Source organism: Cavia porcellus, unplaced genomic scaffold, assembly GCF_034190915.1.
Source record: "Cavia porcellus strain 051 isolate PalLab524CR breed Dunkin Hartley unplaced genomic scaffold, mCavPor4.1 scaffold_33, whole genome shotgun sequence".
In the NCBI taxonomy this organism is placed as follows: Eukaryota; Metazoa; Chordata; class Mammalia; order Rodentia; family Caviidae; genus Cavia; species Cavia porcellus.
This window is the reverse complement of record NW_026947516.1, coordinates 34,759,009-34,779,317: the sequence shown is the minus strand read 5'-3', so window position 1 is coordinate 34,779,317 and position 20,309 is coordinate 34,759,009. Positions and strand designations below refer to the sequence as shown.

Below are 20,309 nucleotides of genomic sequence, written 5' to 3'. Positions count from 1 at the left end.
TCACAGATGCAAATGCTTTTTCATAATTCCATTGAACCAGGAGGAGCCTAACCTGAATGCCATGTCTTTATTGCCCCAGCACTTTAATCTTTAATTGAGGGGGTGGGAGGCATGCATGTGATTTTTCTTTTATTTTCTAAAAAGAAAACTCTAAGCCTACACACTAATTATCTGCTCTGCGGTCATATGCACCTAGGCCATTTATTTAGCCAACAAGTTGTCCTGCTGGAGGTTTTAACAGGGTGAACTTGCAGACTGCTGAGTGGCTCATAAGGTTCTAGGGTCTACCTTAAATCTCCTTTTGTACTCTTTCTTTCTTTCTTTCTTTCTTTCTTTCTTTCTTTCTTTCTTTCTTTCTTTCTTCCTCTCACTTTCCCCTTTCTCTCTTCCTCCCTCCCTCCTTTCTCTCTTCCTTCCTTCCTTTCTTTCTTTTTTTTTCCCCTTTTTTGTTTCCTTTTCAAGTGTGCTAGCTGCCTGGTCCCTGGGACTTCAGGTTCCCGGTTCCCTGGGTGAGGGCGGAGCCCGGTCCGGCCCCGCCCCGTCTGCCCGCAGCGCCCCCTCCCCGGCCCGCCCGCCAGCACCAGCTCCTCCGCAGTGCTTTCAGCTGTGAGCCTGGGTGGCGGCGGCGGCGCTCCACTTTCGGGGAGCCCGGCGGCTTTGGAAAGCTCACTCCTCGGCTTTCGCTCGCCCCCGACCTCCGAGCCCTTGCAGCCATGAGGGAGCAGCTCAAAGGGTAAGTGGATCGCGGCCCCAGGCCCTCAGCCGCAGTCCGTGCACTTGTGGCACGAGCAGGGAGCAGGGGCACGCGGAGGAAGCGAAAACTTGGACCGGCGGCGGCTGGCCCCGGGGCGCCCGGGCGTCGAGGAACCTCTTCAGCGGGTCCAGGCGGCGCCGCTGCAGGTGCGCCCCCGGGGCTTTCCCCGCGCGCCGGGCTCCCAGGCAGTCTCTCTCCCCGTTTTGGGACAGGCTCCGAGAGAAAAAGCTGGTTCCTCGCTGTGCCCACAGGGGGGACAGCACGTTCCTTACGCGGGGATCAGAACCGAGGGAGCTTTTTGCTTCTTTCCGGGCTGCCGGTGTGGACGTGAGCCAGACAGGCTAGGCTGGACCTCGCAGGGGGAAGGGGCGAGCGCGATTGTGCCTTGCTTTGCACTGCAAGTGCCAAAAGGTCAACTTTCTGCCTGATTTCTTCCGAGTATTCTATCTGACATTTCCCTCGCTACGTTTTCTCCAGCGCCCATTGCTTACCTCGAGACTTGGAGAAATCGGGAAAGAAAAACCAGTTAAAGCCTAGAAGTCGAGAATATGACCCAGAGAGAGGATCAAGGGTTTTGGTTGGTTTGTTTTTTCGTTTGATTGTTGATCTGGCTTTCTTTGCCCTCTGGGTTTGGGTGTGGAATCATTTCTGGGGTGCCCTTCTCCAGGGTTTCTCCAGTCATCCGCTGGTCTTTAAGGAAAGTTTGTCATTCCCAATCCGAACACGGCAATGAAAAGGGCAGGACTTTTGCTTATTTCAGTTATATTTGAAGTTAAGTTTGAAGCTTCCATTGAGGAGGTTTAGTCACTTGAGGGACGCATAGTATTAATTAGAAAATTCTTTAGTACCGTGAAAAAAATCCACATGATTTAACTGGTGAACGAAAGTCCTTAAGTGAAATCTACATCCTTCTTTGACCAATGAGCTCTTGGCCCCTCTGGTTCTTTATCCCTGTCATTACTGCTTGTCCCCCGCCCCCAATAATCCTTTCATGTTTTTTTTTTGCCAAGATTTTGAGTCTTCTTGTTCCCAAGCTTCTCTCTGGAGGAGACAGTTGCTCTTGGAGTAGGGAGAATAGCAAGTGAAACAACACAGTTGTATGAAAGGTCTCTGACCCTTCATCGCCGTGGAATTGGTTTCAGTCATCATTGTTTGATCTTGGTTTGGACACGGTCCTGAAGTGAAATTGCTTTGACTAAAGCTGAGGGTGGGTAGGAGATAAACCTTGAAAAACAAATAGAACAGAGAACAAGTAACAACCGGAACAGCCACTAAGGCAATAATCTTTGCCCTGGCTTGAGCCAAGCAGTAGAAAATGTGAAATATCTCAGGGAACAAGAAGTGGGAACTAGAATGGGATTTCTGAGGCTTGGATTGACACTCATCATCCTAAGCCCCCTCCCCACAGTAGCAGAAACTTAAATATATATTTTTCGCATCCCCACCGTGCCACTATTCCAGCAGTGCAAGCCAAGTTCAGCAATTCAGTTTTCAAATGCCAGGGTTCCTCTAGAAAAAGGGCCTGATTTCCAGATTAAAGGGAAATCATTTGTGTGTATGGATCAATGGGCTCCAGAGTATGTATGAAGCCAAACTCTAATCCTCTGCAAATCTCAAGAGAACACTACCTTTCTCTATCAGTGGGTAGCCATTAGTTTCCTCTCTGGGAATTAGTACAAAGATATAGATAGATATATTAATATAGTGGAAAGATATAGATATATTATCTATATCTATAAATAGATACATAAATAGATAGATATATTTAAAGGCAACTGTTCAGAACATTTTCAGTACCAAATAACAGTAGTGGCTGAAGAGATCTTACTTAATTAGGCAACTGCCATTTCCCCAGTGAGAGCAGTAGGTATTTGTTACTTTTTATAAATGTTTCATGTTTGCTTTTAAGAAACTAAAAAAGCAGTTCCAATAAGTCTGACTATTCCAGCACTGACAGCAGGAACAGATCTGAGGCGGTTATAATAACCTTGCACACTACTTGAAACTAAAGGTGAGAGAAAAATTTAAATTGTATGGTAGGAAATTAGGTCAGGCCTATGCTTAGTAGAGTAATGCTTTAATTTCTTAATATTGACAAGTAGGTATTGCTGGGGTCTTTTGTCATAGTCAGTGATTTTATATTTTAATTTGCATCAGTCAGATCTCATATAAAAGGAAAAAAGAGATGATTGTGGTTTGCACAAATAGAAAAAAGAAGAAATCTTAGCATGAAGACTGCTGAGAGAGGGATATCTGATAACAGGTTTTGGGACCAGCAGGGCAAAATGAGTAACATTTTTTAAAGACTGAGAGAGCATTTTAAAGATGATTTATGAAACCAGTATCTGCATTAATGTACATACAGACTTGTGATCTACAGTGAACATGGTTTTTCTCAGGGAGGCTGAACAAAAGCATACCCATTACGTGTGAACAGGTTTATGAATTTCCTTTTTGGCTGATCATGGCATGGGGGGTGGTTTCCAAGGTGGAAAATGAAGTGCACTCTATATTTTCCTATATTGTCTGCATATTCTAGGTAAATGCAGATAACTCTTGGAGTTTCTGAGAATTCTCCACTGTGTTTTTCAAGACAGGCATGGAGTAAGAAGTACAGAAGTAAAATCTGCACTGATCAAAAGCAAAAAAAAAAAAATCTGTATATGTCTTGTAAGGTAGACTATAGATGTAAGTTATGCAGATTTGTACTTATCATTTCATCCCATCCATTCATCTTTCCTGTCTATTTTTGTGGGGGGGTTAAATATGTCCCAGTAAGGCTTTGGAGTTAGTGCAGGTAGAAAACACCCACTTACAGTGAAGTGAGTATGTGGTTCATCATATAGTTAGCAAAAAAACTTGCAATCCTTTCAGCTGTGCTGCCAAGTATTTTTTTAACCATTAAATGATTAAAAGATTATTTTTCTACTTTTTATTCTTTTTTCTTTCCACTTGTGCTCTCTTCTTTCACTTAGTACTGGTTTGCAGTTGAAGTGAAACTGAGACAGCAAAGATGAAATCTAAATCTCTTTTTCTGGTTATTTTGCACTGCTTAAAAAATAAAAAGGTTTGTGTGTTAGAGGGGAAGAAGGGAAAAGAAGCCTGGCATGTGGAATTATTGAGGAGTTCATTTCATTGTGATTTGAATTCCCCAGAATCACAAATAATGAGAATGGTGCTAGTACAAGGGTTAGTATCTTAACATACAAGTAAGTGATGAGCTTGGGAACTGACAATTTCTTCTATCTTTCAGTACAGGAAATTTCAGATCTATTAAGGACTGATGGATCAAAAATAATTTGTAAAAATCTTTTTCATAATTTTTAGACTGCAAAATGAAGTCCTTAAAGCATAGAAATGTAGGTGTGTTGGCAGTGATGTATTCTTTTTAAGAGGTGAGAAGCTACATGACGTCTCCATTAACTCTCTGTGTGTTCTCCTGTAAATCGTTTGCACACTTCTCATTCCTTCCAGAACTGCATTTGGTACAAGTTTATTTCTTTGCCATGTTCCTCTGATTTGAGGCTCATTCCAGATGGTGGCTTTTCAGGGTGGTTCCCGGTCTGTGTCTGGCCAGGTTTATCAGCTCCACCAGATGGTTTCCTGAAGATCCACTGAAGAGGCTACAGGCTTCCAAAAGTCTTGGAGATGGGCTACTGTTATTACACAGCATGCCTAGTACGCGTAGGCAGGGGCACTTGCCCCCTCTTCTGCCCTGCTCCCTCCCAGGTGTTCACATCTGGAAAACCTTTCTGGAAATGGGGAGGCCTGAGTTCAGGGTGGTCTCCATAGAAGTAACCTTTCCTTGCTCTGCACCTGTGTGTAGAATTGTACCCAATTACTGTCTGAGCTAAAAAACACCCGAGCAATGCTTTCTCCATGTAGCTGCAAGCTGCAGCCTACTTGTGCTGTGCATATAAAGTACCAGCCCTGCCTACCCCTTCTGTAGATCGTAAATCGGCTCTGTGGTGGGGGCAGGGGGTGTTCCTAAAACCACCTAAAACCTGGACCACATCTCCTGCTCTCCTTAATGCTTCCATATCACTCAGTTAAATTCCCTCAACTGATAAGCAGCCGTGCCACTCCTCACATGTGAATTTTCTCTGCAGAGAAGTAAAACAGAAAAGAACATATTTGAAAGAGTGAAAGACAGGGCTTCACAAATAACATTTTCTTACAAATTGATTTTACTCTGCTTTGCCGATCAGTGACCAAATAAATGGTAAATATCACAGGGATAGTCTTTGATGAGATACCACTTGGTAATTTCTGTATGTCATTGTGAGAGTTATGATTATATTTATCAAACTACTTTAAGTGTTTCTCTTTTTAACTTACGTTTTTAAAAGTAAGATGATGTTTTTGCTCTCTAGGAAGGGTCTTTCTTCCGTTTGACTCATGCCTGATGTTGGAACCAAATCTGTAGTGCAGTCAACTAATGCAGGGTTTGTGTTTAATGGACTGTAATTTGGGGATCACATGATAACAAACTGGACCACAGATTGAACACGAAAAGGTGCCAGTCAATTCCTTAAGTCATCTAATCCTTTAACTCCCCCAGGCAGGTGAGTATGCTTGCCCTAAATTTCATAGCCAGTAGGGTACAGAGTCCTCTAAAATTCAAAACCTATTCTAAGGCCATTTGATATTGTTGCCTCAACAAATGCCTATTTTTTGCGTGGGGCCTTTGTACTTTCTGGTCCACTTGAAGTGCCCAAATTTAAGTGATTTCTCCATTTTCCTACCTCCCTCCAAGATTATGAATAGGCTCTGAATATTGCTTAAAGCTATATTTTACTTTATCAAAGTCTATCATGTAATCCCTGAAAACTGGAAATACAATGCTATGGTGATTTATGTAGATGGGCCAAAGTAAGGAAAAGTATACCTAGTTATCTCTCCTGGGTTTATTCCTGTAATTGAATGAGGAACAAAGGTTTTTTGTTCCTTTTGTGGCAGGAGCTGATAGCAGGCAACTGCCCTTCAAGAAATGGAGTAGAACTGTGAATGCTTCATTCAGGCCCAAGTAAATATAGGGAGCTTCGTAAAGAGAACACTGAGTTAAGATTTTAAAAGTAATGGAAGAGCGAAGGTATGATGTATGGTGTCTGGTGCTGGAGAAACCCCGAAACTGAAATGGGAGACAGAGGTCACAGATATGATATCTGGATATGGAGGAGAAAGAGTAATGGTTCAGGGTTTAGGCAGTGAAAGCAAATGAGAAGTGAGGTGATTTATAGCTATGGAAATAACGTCCTGTATCTTTTTTGACAGAATCAAATAACAATTGTCAATGACCTTTCTGTATATTCCATACTGGTTGGGTGAACAAATTTTGATTTTCAATTATTGGTTGTACAACAAAGCCAGTTTATTATAGTAGAAGTGCATTCCGTTCGTGGGTGCAAAAAATAATTCTATAACAAAATAATACTCATATTGCTTTTCTCTTTGCAAATGAAGACAGCAGCCTCTGCTTGGAAGACAGTCTTCACCAATCTCTGAAAGTCCTGGGAAGTAAAGATGCCAAATGATTCAAAAGAAAACCAATTCATTTTCATCTTCCATTTTGTGCACTGCCGTTAGGAAATTCTAAAATCTCTCTTTTTGCATTTCAGCCACGAGACCCAAACAACTTGCTGGGATCATCCCAAAATGACAGAGCTCTACCAGTCTTTAGGTATGGACATGACCAAATTTCCTTAAGATTAAGTGACGTGTGACTCTCTGTACAATGTAATTTGTAAGGTGCAAGTCATTTGTTATATAAATATATAGCTAGGTTATTTTAAGTGTAAAAGCAACAACACCTTTCTATTCATAATTGACAATCAGCTGTCTTTTTTTGCCCCGAGAGATCTCGTAGTAATAACTTTTAGAGTTTACCCGCTTCTTGTGAATTCAACATACTAAGGTCTTTAGTTTTATATGCTGCCTAAAAAGATGGAAAAAATGGCTGTGGTTTTTCCACCAAAACACAATTTCAATGATTTTTTTTGTTTTGTTTTGTTTTTTGAGACAGGATCTCACTGTGAGTTCAGGTGGGCTTTGAACTCACTACGGAAGCCAGCGTGACCTCGAACATGAGGTGATTCCCCTGCCTCAGCCTTTGAGGACTGGGATTACAGGCATATGCTGGCACGCCCTCAGGTTTTTCATAATGACTTCTTCCACATGAAATAAGACAATACTTTTGCAAAATCACAAATATTGTGTCACAGAATTCTGCCATCATGCCTGTGCTTACAGTTCTAAGTTCTGTCAGGTTGTGAGTGTAATCGTTTAAATGGTTTCTTTACTATGGCCTGCTTGGTGTCACTGTGAGGGCCTGATGGGTTGTTTTCCTCTCATAACTTGGAATTTTTCAAGCAGGCACACAGCATACAAATAAGGGGAAAACATGAGTCTCATTAACATTCCATGGTTGATTCTGTCTTTTTAGCTTTGTAGGGAATAATCTGAAATGTGTTTTCTTACATTGTGGCTAGTTTTCTTCTTGTTACTTTTTTTTCAGTTCAAAAAATTCATGCCTTCTCTACTTTTTAAAGTGCATTTTTGTGAATGGACAAATTTATTGATTCAAATATATGAGGTGATCACTTTGGGTTTAAAGTTACCAAGTCTCTGGGAATCAGTCTCTGTGTGTGTGTGTGTGTGTGTGTGTGTGTGTGTGTGCGTGTGTATGTGCGTGTGTGTGTAGCTACCATTGATTTTCTGCCAGGTTTTCATTGATTAATCAATTGTAGCTGTAGGGACACTAAGGACTAGAGTAGGAAATACTTGCCAAAAAATTATTTGTTAAATATTTTTCTAATTATAAATGATATAAATTTCTTCTGAAAAGTATGAAAAAATGAGACAGGAAACATAATCTGTAGTTCTAGAGAGAGATATACCCAGTATAGCTCAAGTAATATGTTATTTCAGTGTAGTAACAAGTGCATAAACTTTTTCAAATTTAAATTTAATTGGAGTCAGTGCATCTTTGAGCACTATGTTTTCAGCCCCTTCAAATGTTTTTGGCTTGTGAGACTGGACTGTTTATACCATAGGTGGAAAATGTGAATGCTTATATTTTGGCAAAAGAGACAATGAAGATTTCATGTGAAGTCGGCAGCAGTGGTGCTGGGTGAGCAGTTCTTCTAACCAGTACCCTCAGGACCTCTTGAGTTTCAGGAGAAACTAGATGTCTGTCATCAAAGGGCTGATTTCAACTTGTCCAGAAGCCTGCCGATTATAACCTGTAGTTTACAGAGATCTGGCCCACTGATAACATTTTCTACTCTCATTGCTGTGATCTCTACTTGTAATATTTTAATCTATTTTATTTTAAAGTCCTTATTATAGAATTTAAAAACCTGTTCATTTTTTTTTAAGTTTAAAAATGTAGACAAGGCTGAGTTAATAGCAGTACCCACAGCTTGTATACATCAAGCCGTGGGTTTGATCTCTAACAACACTAAAAAAAGGCAGAAATGTACATGTGCGCACACACACACACACACACACACTAATGCTAAGTCACAAAAAAGAAGAAAACAACGAATCATCCATAAACCATCCCTTAGAGTTATATGTTTACTAATCTAATATCTTCAAAAAATACTTTCCAAAAACCAGTTTCCATCCAGGCATGGTGGTACATACCTGTAATACCAGCATTCTGACAGGCCAAGGCAGGAGGATTAGAAGTTTGAATGCAGCCTAAGCAATTTAGCAAGACTTTATCTCAAATAAAAACCAAAGTTTTAAAAAGCTGGGCATGATGGTCCATGCCTGTAATTCCAGCATGCTGGAGGGTTACCATGAGTTCAACATCAGCCTGAACTACATAGTGAGACCCTTTTCAAAAAAGAAACAAAAACGAATTTTGTTTTTTTTAAAAGGGGACTGAGGATATAACTCAGTGTGAAGGCACTGTGTTCAATTTTCAGTACCCCAAAATTTCTGTACATAGCCATGTAAGAGGTATGTGATGGCACATACTTCTAATCTCAGCTAGTGAGAAGGCTGAATAGGAGGATTGCAAATTCAAGGCCAGCCTGACCCTGTCTCAAGGTAAAATCTTAGCAATAGAGAGTTGGGGTAGAGCTTAGTGGTAGAGTGCTTGCCTAGCAGTCATGAGGCCCTGTGTTGACTGTCAGTACTAAAAAGAAAAAAAAAAGGAAAAAAAAGGAAAAAAAAGAAAACCAAAATTGAACTATTCTGTTTTATAACCTGTTTTTCATGCCTACAAAGAATATAGCCATATTTCCATTTGATTGCATGTTATTCAATAACATTCACTTTTAGTTAGTCTGTAATGAGAAATTATAAACATGTTTGATAAAACGCTAATTATAGACTATCAGTATATAGATGTTTGCACTTTCAGTAAGAATTAAATATACATTTAATCATTATACTTCTGAAATGTTCTCAGTAGTGTGGATGTGGTGATAAACTCAAAGCTGATAATTTGGCACAGCTTGTGACCTTGGGCAAATCAGTCCATTTTGGAAGACGATGGAATTTTATACTTGCAGGGCATTTGACAGTTCATGTACTGCAAAATTCCTCTTTCATTAAATCTGCTTTATTGAGGTATAATTCGCATATAATGAAATGCAACCCTTTAAACATGTGACCACTTCCAGCCTTCTTTGAGATTGTTTTTTCTTCTTTTTTTTTTTTTTTTTTTTTTTTTGTCTTTTTCATATTTATCGGTACCAGGGATCGAACTCATGACTGCCTGCTTGCAAAGCAGGCACTTATGCTGCTGAGCTAAATCCCCAGCCCCATTGTTGCTAGCCTAATAACAAACATCTTACAAATGAAATAGGTGTTCAAATTTGCTTTTTGGCTTTCAAAACTAAATACTTCTAGTTTTTTTATTATAATCATACGTATCTTGGATGAACTTTTATACAAATGATGACTCATATGGTCTTCCACTTATTGAAGGCCTGCTTTTGTGCTGGACATGCCCGCAGCCTACCTACATAGTGGGTTGTGTCGACATTCACATTTTTCGAACAGTGAAGACATGTTCAGAGAGGCACTGATCAGGGCTGCATAGCTGTCTGAGGCTACATTAGGATTTTTCCCCCGGTACTGGGTATTGAGTTCAAGGTTGCTTTACTACTGAGTTATACACCAAGCCCTTTTTATTTTTGTATTTCAAGACTGAGTCTCACTAACTTACCCTGGCAGAAGTCAACCTTCTGATCCTCTTGCTTCAGACTCCCAGAATATTGAGATTATAGGTTGTGGGAACACAACCATCCCTGGTTTACAGCAGGATTTGACCCTCATCTTTTTGCTAGTGTTTTCTCCAGTCTCATTGGTTTTACTACCCAGCAAAGTGTGTCCACATTGGTTACTACATTATCTACTAAAAAAGTATACAAACTGATAGTTTTATCTAGGAATAGAAAGTTCCTTAAGTGATACAGTATTTCTGGAACAAAGCATGGCAGTTCCAGAAATGGTATGATGAGTTCTAAGATACCAAGTGTTCCTATTTTCACTGTTGACTGGCACCCATGAAATAAATGGCTTAGCTATATCCTCATCTCTTGAGATGACCTACAAGAATAAATGCCTGCATTACCTTTGCCCCCAAATTATAGTGCTTCAAAGTTGAAATATAGTATCACTGGAATAAGAACTCTTTTATTTTCATTTTTACTGATCGACTTCTGGTTTTCTTCTTTGAGAAGCATCTCTTTAGATCTTAGTTGACATTTTGAGTCAGATGAAATGATTTGAAGCCTTCACTTTTGCTTGGTTCACAAAAGGATGTATGGTGTTAAAGTCTGGTGTGGGTGGCAGTGTAGGCCATGTCTAGATCGGTTTAATACACCTGGACATTCATATGTGGGGTGACATGCTGAAAAGATGAAAATGTTGCTTATGCCCTCTCCGCCCTGCTCTGCAAACATCAGTATGTGGAAACTGCACTGAGTGGTTAGCCACATGCTTCAGTGTGACACGTTTCCTAAGTTTCCCCACTTTTGTTGTGGTTTTCATTCTCTAATTTGCCCAAATCTCCAAAGAGCTTGATCAACACTTGTTTGTGTCCATTGCCTTACCCATGTCCCAGCTTGTGATCTGGACAGTTTAGGTTTATCAATCAGAAGCATTTTGTAAGAACTGAAAATTAGCACGTGAGCATCAACTGATGAGAGTATATAATCTCACTTGAAATAATAATACTGAAGATCTCCAGATAATAAATTCTAAATTTATTTTCATTCTTTTTGCCCTGATTTTTTTTTTTTTTTTGAGACAGTATTGTACAAGGCTGGCCTTGAATCACTGTAGCCTAGGGTGGCCTCAAACTCACAGCAATCTTCCTGCCTCATACTCTCTAGTGCTGCGATTAACAGAAGTGCAATGCCACACTTGGCTTGCCCTGATTTTTAAATAATGAATTTATATTATTTACAATTAGATACTTAGCAAAGTTGTTTCTTCATCAGTGCTCTCATCCCTTTGTGTAGTGGCTCTGTAGCTGCAACTTCTTGACTGATGAAAACCTGGCAGATCATCAAAAAAAAAAAAAAAAAAAAGCCAGGCATGGTGGCACACAATTTTAATCCCAGTACTCTGGCAAACTGAGGCAGGAGGATCCTAGGTTTCAGCTCAGCCCAGGCAATTTAGAGATTTAGTGAGACCCTGTCTTAAAATTTACAGAAAAAGACACTCCTATTTTCTCAATGACTAATTTATCTGATTAATAATAATAATATTGCAAGAAGGATTAACTTTAAATTGTTTCCAACAGTTCTAAAATGCCTTTTAAAGTGGACTTTCATCAAATGTTAGAAATACTGGTGTTTTCGCTTATTTTTAGGCCGTGCACCTATAAAAAAACAATCCACATTTCAAGGGAGAAATATGATCAGGCTCCCGCCTAAGAGCAATTGTAGCAAAGAAATCATTTAAGGTGTTCACAATAATAGTCTCACAATCATTAGGAATTTAAGATTCTAGAAGATTTGTATACATTAACAGTTTTGCAAAAGCATTGTCTGAGATTTTCACCACAAAGAAATAGCTAAGAATAACTTGAAAGTTCTTTTTTTTGGCATTTTTGTATGACTTACCCCTACCAGTCATGAATACTGGTGGTGAATAGTAGGCGGATGAATGATACATAAAAAGCAAATTATCCCATATCTATTTTTATAGGCCTTACTATTGTCTCTTCTCTCGAAAATGAGAGTATTGAACAAAAGTGTATAATAAAGTTTGTTTTTCTCCTACTTTTGACTGAGGGTGGGGCAGATTATTTCCAAAATTGCTGTGTTGGTACTTTTTCAAGAGACACCTTTTGGCTGACTCTGCAGGCAAATGGATTTGTAAAAGTTTAATCATTCCTATTTTTAAAAATGCACATTCTAGGAAAACAAGGAAAAGATCATGCCACCCATCTGTGTCCTACAGGCTGGTATCGAGAGGGTGTATTCTTCATGGTTTCTTAGAAGTAATAATATGCTTGATTCATGATGTGAATTTCAGCTTTCTGTCAGCATTTTTACAGATGTAATAGAAAGACTGTAGTTCTAATAGGTTATCTTGGTGATTTAAAGCCTAAAGCTCTTTAAGGCTGCTAGACATTCGCAAAATCGGTAGGTGTTATATGGTAATGTGCTCTGGAATTTATTTTGAAATACTAATGTGATATCGATTTACATGAAGTTCAGTTATGTGATTAGAAGCATGTTCTTTTTTCACAATTGATATTTAGTTCCATAAGAATATCACTGAAATATTAAAATATTTTTAAAAGCCCTCCCTCCCTCCATTTAGAGCACTTGTCTAGCGTGTATGAGGCCCTTGGCTCAATACTCAGCACCACAAGAAAAAAATTTAAAAGCTCCTCCTTCTACACATGCAAAATATGTGACACTTAAAAATACTTTTTTAAAAAAGTAATTTTTATTCTGCCTTATTGGTTCTATATTAATTATGAATACAGTAAAAATTTTACGTGGTCACCCCATTGTTGCTTTGTGAAGTACAATATGAGTTTTTTACTTTAATGATAGCGTCAACATAGCAGAGGGTACTAGTATATCAAGGAGAGACACCTAAGTAGAAATAGGATAATGTGGAGAGAATCACTGTTTCAGAAGGCCAACTGATTTTATTTGTTTATTAAAATCTAGATGTTTATGTTTTGATGTTGCTTATCCCAATTTTCTTTTCCTCTGTAGAAGTCCTTTGGAGCACTGGTTTTTGCTCTCAGTCTGTTCTCATTTCCTGAAGTTATAGTAGGATCTGGCATGTTTTAGCCGTTACTGAGTTTCTGGAACCTGCTATTGGGCATGGTGCCAACTCAAATGATAGAAGAGTTCTCAAGTTTTAAAGGACTAGCAAATGTAGGAATCCTTACCATTAGCTTTATGTCTGTCGCCCCCAGAGAAGTTCAGCACATTAAAATAAAGGCTTGTTCTTAGGGTGTAATACAGTGAAGTTGGTTCCTTAGCAGTCTTAGTTAAGAGGACTAAGTTGAGTCCTAGTTATGTTGGGAGGCTGTGAGCTTGAACATACATACTTAGCATTATTTGTTAAGTAATTACAGGGTTTGGGCTACAACTGAGCTCTAGAGCATATACAAGGCCCTGGATTCAGTCCCCAGCACCAGTAATAACAATAATAAAAAATTGTAGCTGCAAAGATAAGAACACTGCCATAAAAATCTTTGTACCTCTTTTTTCAGTTTGCTCAAGAGGAAGGGATATCATAAATGTTTGTTCATTCTGCTCTTAGGATAGGCTTTCTGTATTCCATTAAGTATTCCCTCCTGAGGATGCTCTTAGATTAGAAACTGCAGGATTCTGAAAGACTATGAATTTCTTTGCATTCGGCCTTTGCCCTAATGCTTTTCTCAGCATATTTTGTAAACTAAATTGTTCTCCTCTAAGCTACTCAGTGTTTAACTTTCCTTGCCTTTTGCCTCCAGTTCCTTTGGTATTGCTTAGTTAAGATCTCTACCTTACTTGTTTCTTCTGCCTTAATGCCATAATGCTAGAAAGGATATCTAGATCCAAATCCCCAGTTGGGTGTGACCTTCAGCTGCTTTTGTACGTTCTCCAGGTCTCAGTGTTCTGATCGTCCATCTCTGAAGGTCTGCTTTTCATTTAACTCCTGGGTAGAGTAAGATTTGGTTGTGTGAATGCTGTTGGCCAAACCCCCCAATTTCTTTATCATTACCAGCCTGAAGAATATGAATAACAGAATAATCATATTTATAATAATTATACATTCAGCCAGGTGTGTCACTGCATGGGTACAATCTCTGGAAGGTTAAGGTAGGGCGCAAGTGTGAGCCCAACCTGGGCTATTTAGTGACTTGGCAAGACTTTGTCTTGAAATAAAAAAATTAAAAAGGGGCTAGGGATGTAGCTCAGTGCGAAGGCCTTGAATTCAATCCCCGGTACAGGGAAAAGAAACTTTTATTTGTGTGACACTTTATGCGAAGAGTTTTGAGAAATAACCACATGTAACCCTTACATAGCTATAAATTAGCTGGCATATGATCTGGGATCTTCTGTTCTATCATCCCTGAATGTCTCGAGTGTACTTCCTTCTTTTAATTTAGAAAAATATTGCTATCACATCAGTAAATGGAGAAACTATTTCCTTTGCATTTGTACTTGAGTGGACTGAGGCTCAAGACTTAATTTGACACATTCATGCTGACATATGGGGAGAAGATAAGAAACCGAGTCCAGAACACACATTTTTATGGTTTCTAGTTCACTGTTCTCAAAGGAATATCCATTACTTGTTAGCATGATTTATAAAACTGCTTTATCAGCATAATGAAGCTATGGAATCCCAAATGACATTCTTTATTCCATGGCTGACAGAGTTAGCACAGGAGATTTACTCAGATTTGCAAAATGTAATATGTAAGACATTAAGACTGTTAGAGATGTTCTCCGTTTACCTCTACTGTCTTGCTTATAAGAGAAAAAAGAAATAATCAGCCCTTTTTGTATTAATTAGGATCAGTTGATTTTCTCCATTTGTAAAATAGAAATGTAATTTCCAAATCAAACTGTGGCATTTGAATGGAAAAATCATATCTGTAGCATTATTTTTGGTGCAAATAACTTGATTTAAAGCATCTTATTGAAGAACATAAATAAACATCTTTCTGAATGGGTCTCCCAAAGCTTATTTCAGAAGGAACCTCAGAATTGTCTGTCAGACTTTGACTAGTTTACAGTTTAACAGAACTGCCAAATTGGAATTTACTTGATCTAAATAAGAGGAACATTAAGGTTATACCTGCAGCCGGGAGAAAAGTGCTAGATGTGAACAATTTTATGTAGCTGGGTCTGCAGAAGATGATTTTTGCACATGGAAAAAAGGCATCTAAAAATGTGTCTGCTCTTATTCAGACATTTCCAATATTTCTTTTTTAAGCACACAAGTCTGATTACCTCTGTATGTCTCCTGGGAGCTGCAATTTTGCTGGAAAGAGATTCGAAACAGTCAGAACACTCACATAAAATAGATAGTGACTTTTAAAGTCCATTCCCTCCATGGTAGTAATAAAATGACCTAAAAATATTCTTAAAGGCTCTCTTATGACAGAGTGGATGAATCATTAGCTTATTTATGAATTGGCCCGATATTCCGTGACAGTGTTTCAGAATTTGCCATTCCAGAAAGTCTTCATTGCTTGCATAACTACAGGGAAGTCCTTGTGTCCCCTAATAAATCGTAGCTTATGTAAGGAAGGAAAATGTTATATATGAGTATGTGTTTGTGTGTGGTGCATGCACACACACATATTTATATGTTTACATGCATATTTTTATTGCAGAGTAAGTTTAGTTAGAAAATGATGAGTTGTGTATTTTGATTTCTGGTCCTTTAAAGAGTTTGTCACTTTTAGAGTAGTGCTTCTCAAATGGGTGAATGGATTTGGTTGTTTCCAGCATATAGTACATGGCAGACTTGTACGTGGTCTGCTGAGACTGACATCACTCACGGCACACGTTACACCACACAAGTTCAGCACTGGACCTGCTCTGCACCCAGTTCGGTGAAATGAACCCTTTGATCATGCATCTGTATGGCATGGCGGTGAAAAGTTGCACAATATACCCTCAGTTTCTGTGGTCTCTCAAAGGGCCATATTTTGAGTTTCACTGTTCTAGAGCATGTAATTTCTGAAAGGATAAGTAGAAACTCAAATCAAATAACCTTGGCTGGCGGCACTTGTAAGCAAACAAGAACACGTGAAAAATGTTGTTTATGAGATTTCATGTTTTGCCAGACAAGTCAAGTTCAGGCAAAGGAAGGCTCTATTATCCTTGCCATTTTGCAGCCATCCTTAGTAATTATTTTAGAAAGCAAAACACAGAAACCATCTCATTAAAGGAAAGGGTCAAGGATTAGGTGTTGGGGCCCCCTCCTGCCTAGTTTAATATAACTCTGCCACCCTTGATAATTAAAGATGTGATATGTTTCAAATATAAGTTTGTTTTGTTAACTATATAAACTATGGTATCTGTACTTTTTACATTATATGATGATTCACTGGGGGAACTAATTGATTATACTATGACTTTATAGGCAATGCTTTGTAACAGCACAACAATTCAATGACTTTGAAGCCAGAAAGACATGGATTTAACTTCTTGTTCGGCCTCCAGTTCTCGGTGGCCAAAGAGGAAGCTGCTACCAATTTTGAACCTCAGTTTCCTGATTTATTAAGTAGTTATGATGATATATACCTTGGGGCATAGGGTAAGGATTAAAGATAATGTATGATGACAGAATGTCTAACATAGTTACTGCTCAAGCAATTACAATTTCTATTAATAATTATGAGATATTATTATTATCATCATACTCCCTTATCAAAAAACATCTGTTGGGTTCTTGAATTAAGGTGCCTTCTGTTCAGATGGTAAGACATTCAGGTTTAGGTCATCAAGTCTGGCACTCAAGGAGCCACTTAAATTTTCCAAAATCTTTTATTGTTTGATCAGGCTACTAAAGATCACTGGATCCCAGTGTATCCTATCTTCAGGCAAGCATGTCCTCACTTTAATTTGAAATGCAATAGAATAATAAATTTTCCACTGTGTTGCTTATCTACTCTCACTTCTAAAATAATATACTCTTTAGAACAGAAAGGAGTACAGACAAGTTAAATGAGTTTATCAATCTTTTATGTGTGTTCATAACTTTATAGCTCTTTGTATTTTTTAAAAAATCTTAAAAATTTAAAGTACAAAATTGTATAGATGTATATCATGAAAACACACTGGTAGAGCAACATAGCCAAGAATTCAAAGAGTGGCGCAAGCATAGGAAAGAATGTGCGGGCTAGTCATGGTGGCACACACATGTAATCCCAGCACTTGAGGCCAGCCTGGACTAAATAGTGAGTGCAAGGCCAGTTGGAACTACATAGTAAGGCCCTGTTTCAAAAAACAAAACAGACCAAAATAAAAAGTGACCTGTAAAAAAAATGCCTGCCACATAGCTTAAATACATCATAAATGTTTGCAGTAAACATTGTGGTAGAGGAGTGAGTAGAGACTGGCTAGAAAAGTAAAGAAGGGTGAGACCCAAAAGCTTTTATGATGTGTAGAGGGTTTTGATGCTGAAGATTTTGACCTGGAAAGTATGATCAATGAGAGTCTAATGAGAAAATAGAAATCACTCTAGTTGTTTTAAATGGAGGGTGTTTAATGCAGGAATTTGCTAAGTGCAGGATGGGAGAACTAAGGACCCACAGAGACAGCCCAAAGTCCTTGTTATGCCAAGGGCTCCAGGGATGTGGCAAGAGGGATTGTTGTCAGAACCCAGATGCCAGGGCCCTTTGTTTGGAGCTGGACACCCTGAAGGCAGGAGACCATGGGAGGGACGGAGGGACGGAGGGACTTGGGAGTCAGGAAGAAGACTGAGCTACTGCCCAAAAATTTTTGCTAGAGGCAGAGTGAGAAAGGGAATAGTCAGTGCCTTGCCTCTCTTTTCCCCACAGTCACAGTCACTTCTGGTCATGGCTTCTGCAGTGACTCCTACTTGCCACACTTACCTAAAGAGTAGGTCAGGGAAATGGCAGAGGACAATCTGAGAAGCAACTGCAAGAGACTAAAGTTCAGGAGACCTCAACTGTCTGTGCTCTCTACAGAAATGGGAAATACTCAAAGCCTGAAGAGCTTCCATAGAATGTTCTGAATTTGTGGTGATTTAGATAAAGCACCAGTAGGGCATCCTGGGTTTAAAGGAAACTAACCTCAAAACAGGAAAAAGGGGGTAGTAGTATATCTGCACCAAAATCTAGACACTAAGGATAATCTCTCATGCATTTGATTGCAGTACTTGCAATGTTTACAGTTATTGATGTTCAGGCCTTTCAAGAATAAATAGTGAACTTCTTTAAAGAAGAAATTACCTTCCTCATTTCCTTCTCCAGTGCCTGGTCGCCTCTGAATAAAATGCTCCCTGGACAAGCACACATTATAGTACAAGGGTGAATAGCTTTGTTAGGGAAGAAGATAAACACTGCTCAAGAAGACAGAGGATGTAGATGATGTTTTCCTGAGACAGATTATTGAACTGGCCAGATAGAATTCTTGGAAGGGTGGAGTTCCTTCCAGAAAGTAGACGAGAAAGCCCCCTTGTAATAAAAATAGGGAAATATCAATGAAGTTGTAAATTTTATTGGCAATTTATTGTTTTAGCAAAACAAAGCAAACTGCTATTCTGGAATCAGAATTGTCCTAAAAGGAATAACTAATTCATAGTTAAAGCAAAACAAGAACCTTGGAAAAAAAGTGTCAGTATTGAGTTAGAATTTAAATGGCAAAGGAAACACTGCACAAAATTTGATGTGCTGATAGGCTATTTTGTGCGTTGGTTTCTTGCTTCAGTAAACTTATTTAACAGTGTACCAAGCATTGTGAGTCTTCAGCTCTAAGGCAGCAGGCTAAAAATGTGAACAAAAAGAGCCTTTTTGAAGATATAAGAATTTTGTAGAATCTTATTTTTCTTTGAACGTTAAAATACTTACCTTCATTCCAGAAATTTATAAGATGAAGTTCAGTATAAAAGGAAAATAAAAATCACCTCACATATCATCCTCCAGAAATAGCCCCCATTACATTTTAGAGTGTTGCTTCTAGTGTTTTCACCTATATATTTATAGTATTGTTTGGGATACTATTTTGCTTATAGTGTTGCATCCTACTTTATTCACTAAATATTGTACCTCTTTTCTCTTTCGTAACATTTCTTCAGCGCTGTTTTTCCTAAGTTGCATTTTACTGAGGTACCACTCTGAGTAAAGACAAAAATATAGTTTCCCAAGTTTAGAAAATGGATTTGTAAAACAAACAAACAAACAAACAAACCTTAAATTTGTGGTGAATTTAAGGAAATAAATGGTGAAGATTTTAGAGGCTTGTTACTAACAGGCTTCTGAGAGGAAAGCCAAGTGAAGTATTATAATGCTTTCTAACAAGCTACTTATTTCTAACTGATGTTACAGAGTAAAGCCAGGGGTGGGCAAGATAGTCTATTAACTGAATCTGCATTTACCCTATGATAAAAATAGTTTGTGAGTTTACGTGAACAAGTTTATGCCCTAACCACTTTAATGGGTAAAATAAATAGATCTGAAGGTGATAATACAGATATCCTTGACAAATTTTAGAACAAAAAGAAAATCTTATGCTTTTTTCTTAACCAAATTTAGGACGAAACTCAACTTCATGATGAGTTTCTGTAAGTTCTGGTTTTTCTAATAACTGATAGGTAAATACTGAATTATGTAAGCTTCCACTTATCTCTCTAGGAAAGCGAATGGCTAGCAAAGTGCTTTATCTTCTCCAAACATTTGTGTCTACATTTGCCATGTTCTTTTCAAGGTTCTTCACTGTGTTGTCAGTTAAGGCTTCTAGCCTCTTCAGTTATATTTTCTGGCTAAGACACTATTAAAGAATATGGAGCTGATAATTATTTCCACAGTTGTTTCCAGTATTTTCACTGCTCTAAGCCCGAGAAATATCTTTGTGCACAAAGCGTTTCCCTATTTGATTCAGAGAAGTGGAATCACTGAGTCAAAGGGGATTAATGTTTTTAAGCTTCTTGGTATATATTGCCTGAAGCTCTCTCAAAAGATTGTACCCATCTGTATTCTTGATAATTGAAAAGACTCATCTAACTGCGTCCTTGCCAGCATCGAGCATTATTTTTACTTTTACAATTGTAATGTAGACAATAAAGCTGTCTCATTGTTATTATTTGCCTATCTTTAGTGACCATGAATGTTTTCTTTGAAATATTTGCTGGATATTTTCCCCTTTTTTTGAGCAATGAAAAAGCAAATTTAATTGAATCACACAAAACTCTTGCTAACTTTTCTGATAAATGCAAGCTTTTTTGTTGTTGTGTTCAAGTACTCAGTAATGAGTGACTCCTGATTACATGCTTTAGCTTTTCCTCTAAGATAATTAAGCCTAATTCCTTTATCCATCCTCTGCAGACCTATTATCTACACATTAAATTACATTTCCTTATTGTCTAGAGCAAC

General features: G+C 38.5%; 1 protein-coding gene across 23 annotated transcripts in view; it reads left to right on the top strand.

The window, feature by feature from the left end:
- Dmd (dystrophin) overlaps positions 1-20,309 on the top strand; it is a 2,110,831-nt gene that overhangs the window by 1,975,023 nt on the left and 115,499 nt on the right. For 19 of the 23 annotated variants that reach the window (XM_063242792.1, XM_063242803.1, XM_063242804.1 and 16 more), the window contains one exon: positions 6,373-6,434. In XM_063242792.1, coding sequence (XP_063098862.1) covers positions 6,373-6,434 — 62 coding nt within the window. Of the gene's footprint in view, positions 1-563; positions 734-6,372; positions 6,435-20,309 lie in introns of those variants that run through there. The other 4 variants (XM_063242810.1, XM_063242812.1, XM_063242809.1 and 1 more) reach the window with 1 other exon arrangement.